This window comes from Ochotona princeps, chromosome 4 (assembly GCF_030435755.1).
Source record: "Ochotona princeps isolate mOchPri1 chromosome 4, mOchPri1.hap1, whole genome shotgun sequence".
In the NCBI taxonomy this organism is placed as follows: domain Eukaryota; kingdom Metazoa; phylum Chordata; class Mammalia; order Lagomorpha; family Ochotonidae; genus Ochotona; species Ochotona princeps.
In genome coordinates this window covers 110640765-110654505 of record NC_080835.1, presented here as the reverse complement: position 1 = coordinate 110654505, position 13741 = coordinate 110640765, and the positions used below count along the sequence as shown (strand labels likewise).

General features: G+C 51.0%; 1 protein-coding gene across 2 annotated transcripts in view; it reads left to right on the top strand.

Annotated features, from left to right (window-relative positions):
* The window catches only part of KCNJ5 (potassium inwardly rectifying channel subfamily J member 5), a 253758-nt gene that overhangs the window by 25030 nt on the left and 214987 nt on the right, over positions 1–13741 (top strand). The window contains exon 3 of one of the 2 annotated variants that reach the window (XR_009245370.1): positions 1500–2369. Coding sequence is in view for 1 of the 2 variants with exons in the window: in XM_058664115.1 (XP_058520098.1) it covers positions 1500–1822 (323 nt within the window). In the remaining variant the exon portion in view is untranslated. Of the gene's footprint in view, positions 1–1499; positions 2626–13741 lie in introns of those variants that run through there. The other variant, XM_058664115.1, reaches the window with a different exon arrangement.

Sequence of the window (13741 nt, the reverse complement as noted above, 5' to 3'; positions counted from 1 at the left end):
ACTAATGCAGGGCAACCCAGGCCTCATCCCACCGGGTGACACAGGCAGAACAGGAAGAGCCCAAGGAGACAATCCAAAAGGCTCCCATGGAGGGCCCAAATTGTGAGCTCTTGGTCCTGTAGGCATCTTACCTGTGTCTAGACCAGTGAGCACTGAATTTAAGTGCCGATAACTTTGCCAAAACTGGAGACCAGCAAGCAATGAGGGGTGGGGCCCGATCCAGAGCTGGGAGCAGCTAGGAGCCCACTGTGTATGGGAGTACACTCAGAGTGCCAAGGCCCTGAAGCAGCCCTTGACTTGAAGTCTCCCAGGGAGCAGCTGCAAAAGATGGCTTTTTCTGCTTCCAAATAACATGAGCCGGCATCTTGGCCAGAAGATCAAATACCAGAGAGCTGCTTTCCTGCGACCCTGAGAACAGACACTTCCTCATCCATAAACAAAGCTCCCCTCCCTCTCTGGAGAGTACCCAAAAATAGCACAGGCATGGCAAGGGCTGAGTGGACAGGGAACGGATGCATTGGAACATCTTCAAGCAAGATGTCAGACTCGTGTGTGTGTGTGTGTGTGTGCGTGTGTGTGTGTGTGTGTGCATGTGCGTGTGTGTGTGTGTGTGCGTGTGTGCGTGCGTGTGTGTGTGCGTGCGTGTGTGTGCGTGTGTGTGCGTGTGTGTGTGCGTGTGTGTGCGTGTGTGTGTGCATGTGTGTGTGTGTGCGTGTGTGCGTGTGTGTGTGTGCGTGTGTGTGTGTGTGCTTGCGTGCGTGTGTGTGTGCGTGTGTGCGTGTGTGTGCGTGTGTGTGTGTGTGCATGTGTGTGTGTGCATGTGCGTGTGCGTGTGTGCGTGTGTGTGTGTGCGTGTGTGTGTGTGCGTGTGTGTGCGTGTGTGTGTGCATGTGTGTGTGTGTGCGTGCATGTGCGTGTGTGTGCGTGTGTGTGTGCGTGTGTGTGTGTGTGTGCGTGTGTGTGTGCGTGTGTGTTGAATTGCACCTGATGGAAGTCCCAGCCCATAGAAGACTGTGCGGTTGCTGTCCGTATGTGTCCACGCAAACAGATTCCGGATGTTCTAATGCCTGGGGGCCTCCCTAGTTACTCACTGTGAATGTGTCTTTGTTCAAACCCTGTTTCTGTCTTTTCCTGACTTCATCCTCAAGCTTTTTCAAATACTAGTTCACTCCAGTCTTAGGAATATACTCCAGAATCATGTGTCAAGATCTAATTTTATGCCCTTATACCACCTGGAGCTCCTCCAGAACAGGTACTACTTCTAATTAAGCTTTGCACTGCCAGTGTGCTTAATATGTAAGCGAATGCTCAGCAAAGGTTTCACATGTGGAAGGAAGGAAGTGAAGGAGGGAGGGAGGGAAGGAGAAAGGGAGGGAGTAATAACGGAAGGACAGCTGACTGGCTGGACAGGTGGACGGATGATGAGTTGAATGTATAGAAGGAAGAAAGGCAGATAGATGGATGACTGCATCTTAATTTATGTGGACTTGTTTTCCCAGGCATGACTTGCCAAGCGCGGAGCTCCTACATGGATACAGAGGTGCTCTGGGGCCATCGATTCACTCCAGTCCTCACCTTAGAAAAGGGCTTCTATGAGGTGGACTACAATACCTTCCACGACACCTATGAGACCAACACACCCACCTGCTGTGCCAAGGACCTGGCCGAGATGAGGCGGGAGGGCCGGCTCCTGCAGAGCCTCCCCAGTCCCCGCCTGCTGGGGGGGTGTGCTGGGCCTGGGCTAGATGGAGAGGCTGAGAAAGATGGAGATGATGAGCCTGATGGCCTCCATGTCTCCCGGGATACCAGGGACTCAGTGTGAGGGGGCACACTCCCCAAAGCCTCCCCTCATGGGTTTTCAGAGCACACCAACACTCCGGAATGTTGGGTCAAGGAGGAGGAGATGGCTGGTTGAGCTTTGTAATGGGTTCATGGGCTGTCAAGCCTCGGAAGGGGAGAAAGAACCCTCACACCACCCAGCTCAGGACTTCCCTGAGCAGGCAGTCTCTGGTTGGGGCCCGTCCTCTGTCTGGGCTGGCTGGAGGGCAAGCCGGACAGGTTTCCTCTCCTACAAGAGGAGCAAGGCCGCCCCATCTTCTCTCTCTGTCAACTGGTCCACAGTTGCTTCTTGAAACTTGGAGAGTCCTTCTAGGTCTAACAGTCTCCACCTGAGGCTTCTAGTAGATTCAGAGAGGAGGGGTTCTCTCCAATGTGATGGCAGTGGCTCCAACAGTTGGCCCAGGGTGAGCTCACAGAGCCTGTGTGGCCTGAGGCCCATACAAGCCCCTCTGAAATCTGAAGCCTCCAGCCTCCTGCTGAGAACCACACAACAGAGGCCCTGGTCTTCTCCTGTCACCTACCAAGTGAGTGTTTTCCTCCTGTGTGTTCACGTGTCCACTATCATCCACCTGATGATGCGCCTCATTAGTGTGAGTCTTCAAGGGGGCCTGCACCCCCGAGCCAAGGGCGAGCTTCCACAGCTGGCTTGTTCCTCTGGGCCCCAACTCTGCAGTGCACTTCTAACCTTTCCTATAGTTCTTTCGCTGTCTCAGAGCCTGTGGTGTGAACTGGTAGAAAACCCAGTATCAGAGGGCTAAGTAGATTCAGTTGGCCCTGAAGCAGGTAGGGTAGTAGGGAGGAGGAACTCACAGCAAGCAAAGCCACAGCGACCTTGAGATAAGCATCTGAACCCACCCCCACCCCAAAGATGGCCTGGCCGCAGGGTGGACACCTGAACTGCCCAGGTGAGTAATGAGCCCACAGTGGTAGCTGCACTGTCAGGTGCAGGTTGAACCACATTCTTGGACTTACGTGAGGAGCTGGCAGGCCTTCCCCTCTGTAGGACAGGGGTCAGGGTCAGGCAGAGCAGGGGCAAAGCCCAGGGAAAGAGGGGGAGGGCTGTTTCCCCTTACCCTGGAATTGAGGTCAGGGAGGCAACTGTTGAGTGGGAAACAATTGAGAGGAGTGTTAAGGTCAACGTTGTGAGCTTCTGGTTTCCAGTCCAGAGGTCCACACAGCAGCATGAGGGTGGTGATGCAGATTGCCAAGCTTGTGAAGCAGGGACTGGGATGAACTCCTGCTGAGCTGCCCTGACTGGGAGCAGGATCCTCGTTCCCAGGCACACACCCAGCTCAGCATCCCATGCCTCATGCCCGAAGTCCCTCAGGCTGGGTCCTGGGGCTAGAGACAAGAGGAGGGAGGTGGCATGGGAGGGGACCTGCCACTCTGGGGTGCTCACACTCAGGGGAGTGTCCTTGTGTTTGGCAGCTGGCTGGACCTTGACAGCAAGGGCAGGGCAGCAGTGGGCACGTGAGGCCACCCCTGCAAGGGCAGGCCTTGGATCGTGCCTGCAGGCATCTTTCTGCATGGAGGGACTGGCACCCACCCTCAGTCAGAAAGGGGGGTGGGCAGTGGACCTGCACCCTCCAGAGGAGCTGATGCCATCGGCAGTCTAAGGCATGATACTCACCAAACCTGGATGCCTTGGTTATGTATGGGGTGGTGGAGAGGGAACCACAGAGCCAGCATTCCCTGCCTCCACTCAGGCTACCCGGATCCCAGACCATCCCAGCAGGGCTGTTTGCACACCTAAAGCCGGCCTGAGTCAGACATGGGCAGCACCCACAGGTGACAACCCAAAGAAGGCAGCCAGGCAAGATTGGAATACCTCTGGGAAAGCTGTTTTGGCAGCCGGACCTCAACAAGGTTCCAGTTCACACTGGCCTTGAGGTAGCATACTGCAACATTCCCCATTCAGCCAAGGAAGTGCCTCTCTACTTCTGTCACCCTGATTCCACAAGTCAGGGCCACATCACAGCTGTCAGCTAACTCTGGAATCTTTGGAGACTGTGAGGGAAAAGCAGACCAGCATAGCCCTGCTCTGAAGCCCCGTGAAGGCCAGGGCCCATGGAGACTGGGCTTAGTAAATCATTAATCCCCAGGTGCTGATTTTGCTTCCCATGATGGAAAGAATTGACAAGACAAAAATATACACACCCCTTTCTATCCCAAATAAACCTTGTTCTTGGCGACCAGTTAATAACAACAGGAGTTTGGAAAGTTCCCTTAATCATTTCCTAGAAGGTCCTGACTACAGTGGGACTCGGTAAATACCAAGTCTGAGGGCAGCCAGCCTTCTAGCTGGTCATGCTCCTACACACATGCCCCTGTGAGTGTGCAACTCTGAGCTGGCCACCCGACACCACCACAGGCAGCTGTGCCAGGGGACATCCGCCATCTCAGCGTGTCTAAGATGCGCAGACTCTCCAAGTCTGAGGTTGACTTCCTGCCTTAATGTTCAGGTCCTTCCTTTCTGTAAGGGAGAAGCCTCCGGGAACCCAGAAGAGAAGCCCCTTCCCCTCTCTCCCCTAGGTCTCCACCCCCAGCAGTCGGCCCTGCTGTAGGTGTTGGTGCCTTTGCCAGGTGCAAGAAGGGCAAACACTGCACAGCCAGGGAGTCCACTGGCCATCACTCCCCTAGCAGCTTTAGATCCTTGCCTAGAACACTTGACCCTGGTGGAAGAGAGAAGCCCCATGTGTCTGGGGAGTGACCTGCAGCAACTGGGCCCTTTATTTCACAGCCCTTACTCACGGCCTCCTTCCCACTGGCCTCCATGGTGTGTCTCAGGAGAGATAAGGGCTGCAGAAACTCAAACTGCTTGCATTGAAGTTGCCAAAGATGCAAAAGTCACACTGTTGTCATCTAAGTTTCTGTCCTGAAGCCAACTCCACAGTGTCCCACCTGTGCCCTGGACACCTGTTGTGTGCCTGGCACCACGCTGGCTTCACCCCGGTATATACCCTTGATTCTTCAAACACTGCAAAGAAGCATAGAGTCTCCCTTGGGTACCAGCGAGACAACAGTGGTTGGAGAGCATCATGCATTTGCTCAAGGCCACAGATAATGAGGCAGAGCTTTGGTGACAAGTTCCTCCCAAATAGACAACGAGGAGACACCTTGTGGCATGAACACTGCTGTCTACAGCAGCTGGGGACTGGTGGGTTCAGCAGCAGAACCAAGCTGAGCCCCCTCCTCTCACCCCAGCATGGGGCTCCGGCTCCTGTGCCCCCGCTGTGCCTGCCCTTGGCGGCATAATTGGGGAGCACCTTCTGATTCCCAGGAACTAACGAGCTGTGAAAAGAGATCAGATGGGGAAGAATTGCTTCTCTGGAGAAGCTGCTTATCCTGCTCAGCCTTGTGCTTGCTAATGACATCTCCTAAAATTGCCGTGTCAAATCTCTTTCTCTCTGTGTAGGATTTATCAGTCTCCTTATGAAAAGCAACACCACTGCACTGTTACACACTCACCCAATAAAATGGATTTGGCCTTATGAGACTCTTTCTCATGTTTAAGTAGACGATCACTGCTTTTCCTGAGCAAATTCACTTCAGGTTGCAGCAAATGTGCCCTTTCTGTTTCTGTCTACTTAAAAAAGTAATGTCAACATCAAGACTGGTGTTGAGAGGGTCATATGCGCAGAGGTAGGGGGAGGGGAGGGCAGAGGGTGGGACAGGTGAACAGGTGAGCTTCTGCAGGGAAAGCACAGGGAAGGGCCCCATACCCCAGATCACTGGCATGCAATGCTGCGTCTGATATTCAGAATCCACATGACCTAAACTATGTCCATTGGCTTGTCATTACCATAACAAAACACCTGAAGCTGGGCACGTACAGAGACTAGACCTTGAAACAGGTGTTTGTTCCAAGCTAACTTACTCACAGCACACAGCATAGTACCTGGGTTTCAAAACCAGCTGCATCCTGATTCCAGGAATGTGCTGGTGCACACCCTGAGAGACAGTGGGGAACGCTCCAGTAGCTGAGTTTGTCACTCCTGTGTTCCTGACTGCTTTGACATGGTCCACCCCCAGCCACTGTTGGAATTTGGCACCATCTCTATTCCTATATGCCTCTCTCTTTCTCTGCCTTTCAAGTACATAAAAATAAAAAATAAAATGAACAGAAATATGTTTAGAAGAGTTTTGGAGGTTGAGAATCCAAACCTTAGATACCAGTTCTTTTTTTTTTTTTTTTTTAAAGATTTATTCATTTTATTACAGCCAGATATACACAGAGGAGGAGAGACAGAGAGGAAGATCTTCCATCTGATGATTCACTCCCCAAGTGAGCCGCAACGGCCAGCGCTGCACCGATCCAAAGCCAGGAACCTGGAACCTCTTCTGGGTCTCCCACGCGGGTGCAGGGTCCCAATGCATTGGGCTGTCCTCAACTGCTTTCCTAGGCCATAAGCAGGGAGCTGGATGGGAAGTGGAGCTGCCAGGATTAGAACTGGCACCCATATGGGATCCTAGCTCATCCAAGGCGAGGACTTTAGCCGCTAGGCCACGCCACCAGGCCCTAGATACCAGTTCTTGCAAAATACCCCTAGCTGCATTCCTTTATGGTCCCATAGTGGCTAGAGTTTGCCATCTTGATTTTGGTAAAGAATGTGGGGTCAGACAGGAAGTCAGAGAGGAGGAGGAGCCAAACTTGCCACCACCCCCACTAGCTCCACCTCTTAAAGGTCCCATCATCTCTCAACACCACACTGCGGACCAAGCTCCCAACAATAGAAACCCTTGAGGGACACACTGAAACCATGTCCAATTCCTAGCAAATTCCATCATGAGTAACTTTAAAAATAACCATGCCAGGGATCCCTGCACTAGTGCCCCGCTTCCATGCCAGAAATGCACAAAGTGATGTTGCCAAACACAAGGGAGGGGGCAGAGGACGCTCGACAGTGAATGCTGGCAGAGCTGGTGGGATCTTTAAGGAAGACAACAGGATTGCTGTTGGAAATGTCATGAACAACAGAGGATGCGAGGCCCCCAGGTGGGTAGCTGGCAATGCCTTTGGGTCCAACCTGACAAACCGGTTAACTGAAGATTCCAAATGGAAAGCCAGTGCCCAGTCTATCATGGCAGCAATGATGGTGAAACAGACCCCATGCTGGGGCTGAAAACCAGCAATTCCACAAGCCAGGGAGCTCCAGAACAGCTAGTGGTTGCCCTGTAGGGAAACCCCTCACCTGGGGACTACAGTACACAGCTGCCCCTAGTCAGAATGGGGACAGCAGAATAGGAGAAGAAAAGAATGCCCAAGTGGGCACATGGCCTGCCAAGTCTGGATTGGAATTTAGGTAAGAAGAACAAACACAGATATCTAATAAAAGCAAAACCCCCAGCATTACTCTCAGAAAATCTCACCCCAGCCCAGCAGTTCCATCCTGCTGGTGCCCCACAGGCCACTGCCCCTGTTCCCAGGCCAGACGCCCCTTCAGGCTCCATCCAATTCCAGCTGCGAGGCCTGTTGATTTCTTCATGGTAATGTCAGGAGGGAGTTATGAATACAGAAACTTTGCTGACTTTTTCTCTAAAGAGAAACAAGTTGCTACTCAAGTAAGGTTGGCTCTCATGGGGAAAGCATAGATCCCAACTCCTAAGGGATGAATTATTGAGCCTTCCGGTGCTTTGTAAACTCTTTGAACCTTATCCCTCTACCCGGTGGCAACACCGTCAATCAGGGCGACTCAGAGCTAAGTTGGATGAGGCTGCTGGTGGTAAGAAAATAGCTGATAGAGACACACATCAAGTGTACACCCAGCCAATGCCACTGTCACTCAAAGGGACTGCAGCTGCCCTGGGCCACGGGACTCTTCCAGACAGAAGGTGTTTCCTCTCCAAACCATGTAGTTACCTGGAGACGTGAGCAGCCCTGGCCTTCTAGGCATTTGCCCCATCTGTTCCCCTCACAGAGGACAGCGCCCTGGCTCTGATTCACAGTGACAGCTGGGAAAGCGGGGACAGTGGCTGCTGCACCCAGACCACACACTGACAAACGAGGCCTGACTCTGCCAGCTGCCACATCATTCACATGCTGTAGTGCATTGGGAGAGCCTCTCCCTACTTTGTCAGTGGAAGTAGCAATCCAGAATAATCCATACCAGCATGCGCCAACCTCAGACCCTCAGGGACTTATTGCACCCAAGGACAGAATCCTGATGCACAGCTTCCTGTACTTGTCTCCCAGCATCCCATCCTGCCAGGAGGACCCAGGTCTTTGTCACTGAGTCGCTCCTGACCGTTTCCTCCAGATTCAGAAGCTGCTGGGCAGCCGGACAGCAATCTTCTCGTTGTGGTTATAAAACCAGAACACATCAGCAATCACAGGAACCAAAGGGACCTCGGAGTCCTCATTATTTAATTCCCCTTGGGTCCCTGTGTGTCAGAAGCATGAAGAGGCACTGTGCGTTCAGTAGCAGTCAAGACTATCTTAATCCATTTCAGCTGCTGTAACAAAGCATCTTATACTGGGTAATGGAAAATTGCCACATGCAGTTCTGCAGTTGAAGTCCAAAGCCAAGACACCGGTACACTCCATGTTTGACAAGAGCCCACTGCTCACAGGTAAATCTATAGGGTAGACATGGAAAGGAGCTCTCATCTTTTAGAGGATGAATCCCATTCATGGCACTCATCACCCATGACCTAACCATCTCCAAAAGCCCTCCCCACTTTAACCTCCTCACTTTGCAGGTAACAGGTTTCAACTTGCAAGTTTTAGAGGAACACAAACATTTAACCAAAGACAATTTACTGTCTTGCTCCCATGAGTGGGAGGGAGCAGGGAGAGACAGGGACAGAGAATGCTATTGGCAAACATGAGAACTTCTGAGGAAAATGAACAGACCCTGGGAGCTAGGACTCACCAGACCGGCGAATCTGGGCTAGCATACAGAAGTCCTGATACAGAGGACGCAAAGTATGTGAGCAGAACTGAGAATGGCCTTAGAACTACAGCACTGTGGGCTGGGGAGGCAGAGTCGGGCCTGCCTAATGAGGGCAAGGCAGACCGGTGAGATTGGATTCCAAAGACAGTGGCACATTAGAAGGTTTTGTCAGAGGGTGGCTGGTGTGATCCTGCTCAGATAGGTGGTCCCTCTGCTCTGGGGGGGTCACAAGTTATTGGTCACACAGAGCCATTTTCCAAACTGCTACTACAGAACATTTATGGAAGAGGAAGTGAAACTTTAAGCTTATCTTGCTGCAGAAAAAGAAAAGCCTGAAATCCATGCAGTTTGTTCATGGTATGTATTTTCCATGAACTTCAGGGAAACCACTCACATTACCAAGTTGCAAACTCATGGGTATTTCTGCCCATTTCAAACAAGTTCATCTTAAGGATTACTGCACATCCCTTACACAAATGCCAATGAAACTGCAATTTGTCCTTCCAAGTTTCAAGTCCAGGGCCCAGGATCATAGCCATCTGCACCATTACCTACCTGTGCCTTTGGAGCAGGTTTCCTACCATGGCCAGTCACACTGGGTATCCAGATGCCTTGGGCTGCTGAAGAACTTGAAGAAATTATCCAGCCACATGGCCCTGACCTTGACAGCAAATATCACATTCCTTTCAAATAGGTGGTAAATGAAAGGAAAAGCAAATTTGAATCCAAGGTCCTGGCAATATTGACATGAAAAGAAGAAATTTTCATCCTACAGGGTACTGCAGATGCGTCTGACATTTGCGTAACATCCGGGAGGCTAGGAATGCTTGCACCTTGCTCAGTGGGATTCCGCACCCAAGCCTCACATACCACACACTTCACCGCTCCCCTCTGCACAAGGGCTATGTTCTTCCCACTTTCCATCCCCGCTTCTCTGCCCTTCTGCCCCACTTGCCCTCCAGGCACAATGCCCCGTTGCTCACTGCAAGGGCTCCAGGGATGGGGAGCAGGTTTCTAGCCCCTGGAAGTTTAAGCTTGTCCTTTGCATATAAAATGAGATTACTTTAAGAAAAAATTAAGAGCAATAGTAAATGCACTAACATCCCCTCACAGCTCTGAAGGGTTCAGAGCTGGCTCTTGGCAAGCTGTTAGGCTCCTCCAAGAGCCCTTTCCAGGCTGTCTCCCCAGGCCAGACTTGACCTGAGATCACTCGTTGATTCAGCAACTAAGGGCACCTTCCATGTCCGTGGCATTGTGCCAGAGCCTGGGGAGACGAAGCTGAGGATGGCGCCATCCCTGCCCTTTGGGAGCCCACAGTGGAGCTGCCAGAGGCTTCCACGCTCATTCCTCTGAGGTTTTACCTTCACTAATTGTGTTTCTTTGTTTGCCGTCTTTTTACAAAGATCAATCTAGTTTGTAGACCAAGACAAATGCCCATGTTGTTGGTCACTAGCAGAAAGAGTCAGGTAAAAAGATATGGATTCAGACATGAAAAAAATTACTGGAAGAAGACACAAATGCAGGTTTTGTCTAAGGAAAAATAACTATCAGTGATTGGCCATCCATCAATGGTACTGATTTGCATAATGCAAAGGTACTCAGGACCCATCTCAGGCAGAGTCTTCAAACCCACACAGCTGCCATGCAGAGCAGGTCATCCCTGCCATGTGCTTAGGACCCTGAGTCTTTCCTGGTCTGCACTGTGCACAGAAGAAGCAAGGGAGACATGGTGGGGGATTGCTGAGAGCATTTCCTGAGTTCAGGAACAAATGAAGGCTGGATAAGACAATGTCCAGGTTCCAGAATGTCTCAGTGCCCCTCAAGTGAAAAGAATAGTTGTGACCTGGCAGGTTATCCATAGAGCTAGAAGGAGATGCTGACCGCCTGCAGACCTCCACCTGCCCTTTTGTGGCCACATCACTACAGATGGCTGGAAAGAGGCAACAGCTCCTGCCTGGTCCCTCCTGGCCTGCAGGGGACGCTTCTGTTGAACAGGGAGTTCAGTTCTCACTGTGCAACCCTTGCTGGAGCAGACCAGACCAGGGCTGAGCAACTTCTAGACTAGGCACGGCACTTGGGGCTACAGTTCCAACTCTAAGAGAGATCTGAAAGTCCTATGGGGAGATAAACACAGAGGTTACCTGATGACCAGAGGAGTGTCAGTTTAACCTGCATATCCCATCCCATGAATGAAAGCCCACACACATCAACAAAAGTATCAGAAGTACACACCAGGTGTTCTTGAAGAGCCTAAGTGTTTTCTGCTTTTGTGATTTCTGCCTTACTTGCTTGGCTGAGGGCTATGTGAACTCCAGCCTGACAGGACAGGACAGGACAGGACAGGACACCTGGCAGGTCACGTAGGCATAGCACTCCTCAAAAAGACGGTCCCTGGTGTTAGATAAGACCCATTGCCCTCTAGCCCATCAATTTGTACTTTTTGGAAGTTACTCGCTTCAAACCCTCCAATAGAAGCCTGCCAACTTGCTCTTTTTTGAAAGTTAACAGATAAACTGACCAATCATGACTGTATAATTACATGGAATTGGCCTGAAATGTATAAGAACCCTGTGCTGTTCAACCTCACTCTTTTTCTTCTGTCCCTGCTGTTTTTGCTGCAGCCACCACCCTGCCCCTCCAGCCCCTGGCCTTGCTGGGCTGGGGTGGTAGCCCTGGGGTGGAGGCAGGGAGCCTAAATTTTTTTTTAATAAACCGCCTTTATGTGTTAGCACAGACTTCAGACTCAGTGGTTTTCTGGGGATCTCAAAATCCCGGCACAGGAGTGGGAGTGGCCTAGAGGGAAATAGTGGGCTCCTCCCTCTTGGATTACCACTCCTACAGGACAGCACGAAAAGCAGAACTGGGGCAGGGGTGGCTAGACAGAAAGGCAACCAACAGCATGCGTATGGGCTGGATAGTGGAGCTGGTTAGGTTGAACCAGGCTTCAATGCCCAGTGACATGTATGAGAGCTGAATGGGATGTGGAACAGACTGGACTAGTCTGCTGCACATACTGGCAAGCACGGGAACCAGGGCAGGGGGCATACCTGGTGGGGGTTATTGTGGGTTGCTCCGACTAGGCTGCAGCTCCCACTGGTTTGCATGAGGGCCGAGTATGAAGTGGGCAGAATCAGGCTGGATTGCAACACCTATTGGTGCCGGAGTCCAGCTCCAGCTGAGTTTGGAACTCGGGAAGGGTGTGTGGATGAGGCACAAAGAGAAAAAAAGTGGACCACTACCATTTCATGATCATAATGGACAATGTGGTAAAGCTGTCTGCTTTATTTATACAGAAACAGTCAAACTCCGGCTCAGACTTTTTACATCATGGTCAAGTGGGTGTTTCTAAGGATAATTCTGCCATTTTTTTACCTCAAAACTCTACAAGTTCCAGCTACAATTCTTATTCTACAACTCAATCTTGCATCACAAAGAAAATGAGAACCTAAAGATCGAGGAAAGAATGAAACGCTAGGGCCTGGTGGCGTGGCCTAGCAGCTAAAGTCCTCACCTTGAACGCGCCAGGATCCCATATGGGCGCCGGTTCTGATCCCGGCAGCTCCACTTCCCATCCAGCTCTCTGCTTGTGGCCTGGGAAAGCAGTTGAGGACGGCCCGAAGCCTTGGGAACCTGCGACCATGTGGGAAACCTGGAAGAGTTTCCTGGTTCCCGGCTTTGGATCAGTGCAGCATCGGTCATTACGGTCACCTGGGGAGTGAATCATCGGACGGAAGATCTTCCTCTCTGCCTCTCCTCCTCTCTGTGTATCTGACTTTGTAATAAAAATAAATAAATAAATCTTAAAAAAAAAAAGAATGAAACCCTAAATGCAGGTCCCTTGATTAGCAAAAGGTCAATGGGGACAGCCAAGACAGTACCAATAACAGAAGACCCTTTTGCAAGACATTATTATTGACATTAACCTCCAAGCTCAAATTGAGTAAAATTGTTTGCTCCACAGTAGCAAACAATGCCTGAATGGATTAGAATTCTTCTGTAGGGTTGTCCGGTGTCCATGCAAAGGAAGGTGGAGCTGCATTCAGGTGGTTGTAGAGATATCCGCTGGGCCCTGCCGCACAGCGGGAAGTTCCATGCGGTACTGCCTGCAATGGAACAATACTCTTCACACCTTCGTGTCCCCCACATCCACTGCACAGACCCCAACACATTGGTTCCAGGGGAAGACAGGGCTGGAAACAGAACCAACCCAGCAATTGCAACCACCAGCTGATTGGGGCGATAGACTATACCAGGCCCCGTACTTGCAAGTACACACAAGGATCTGGTCAGGGATCACCTCAGACAGTTTCTTTTGGGATCTCCCCAATCGAACTGCCAGACTCAGAACCCATGGTCTGCCATGGAGTGCAAGTGCCAGAGCCGAGCCTCCTCACAGGCTCAGACGGAGCAGTGAAGAGCATAACCAGCTGCACGTGGTGGATGTGGAGAACGTGCAGAGGATACCTGGCACCACAACAGAGGACAAAACAAATCAATTAACTACCCCAGCCATGTGTTGGCAGTGAAAAACTGGGCAAACAGAGCTGCTAAAGTGGACTATGTCAATCAGAGGATTCTGCAGCAACTTCATTGTGCTTGGAATGACGAGATTGGCAGCAATTCAGAACTGCTGAACTATCAAAACCACTTGAGCAAGACCCTCGGAGCATGCCCCACATCGGGGACCTGGGATGGGTGGGAGACTGGGTGTGGCTTCTCCCTTCATCTCCCCCTTTACCCCAGATACAGGAAAAAAACAATGTGGAAATAGTCTTATCCACTTTCCTGTAGCCCTTGAGCCTTTTTTGCCTTACTTAACTATGTAAAGATTGTCAAAAAGAAAAAAAAGAAAAAAAGAAAAAAATCCTGGCACAACATTCTCATATAAACAAGCTTCTCATCACAATAATGGGACACAACAGTCTGGCGACCTGGTAAAGAAAAGAATCTTATTTTGGCTCACAGTTTTGCAGGTTGTCAGTACAAGATCAGATCAGCTCTACTGGTTC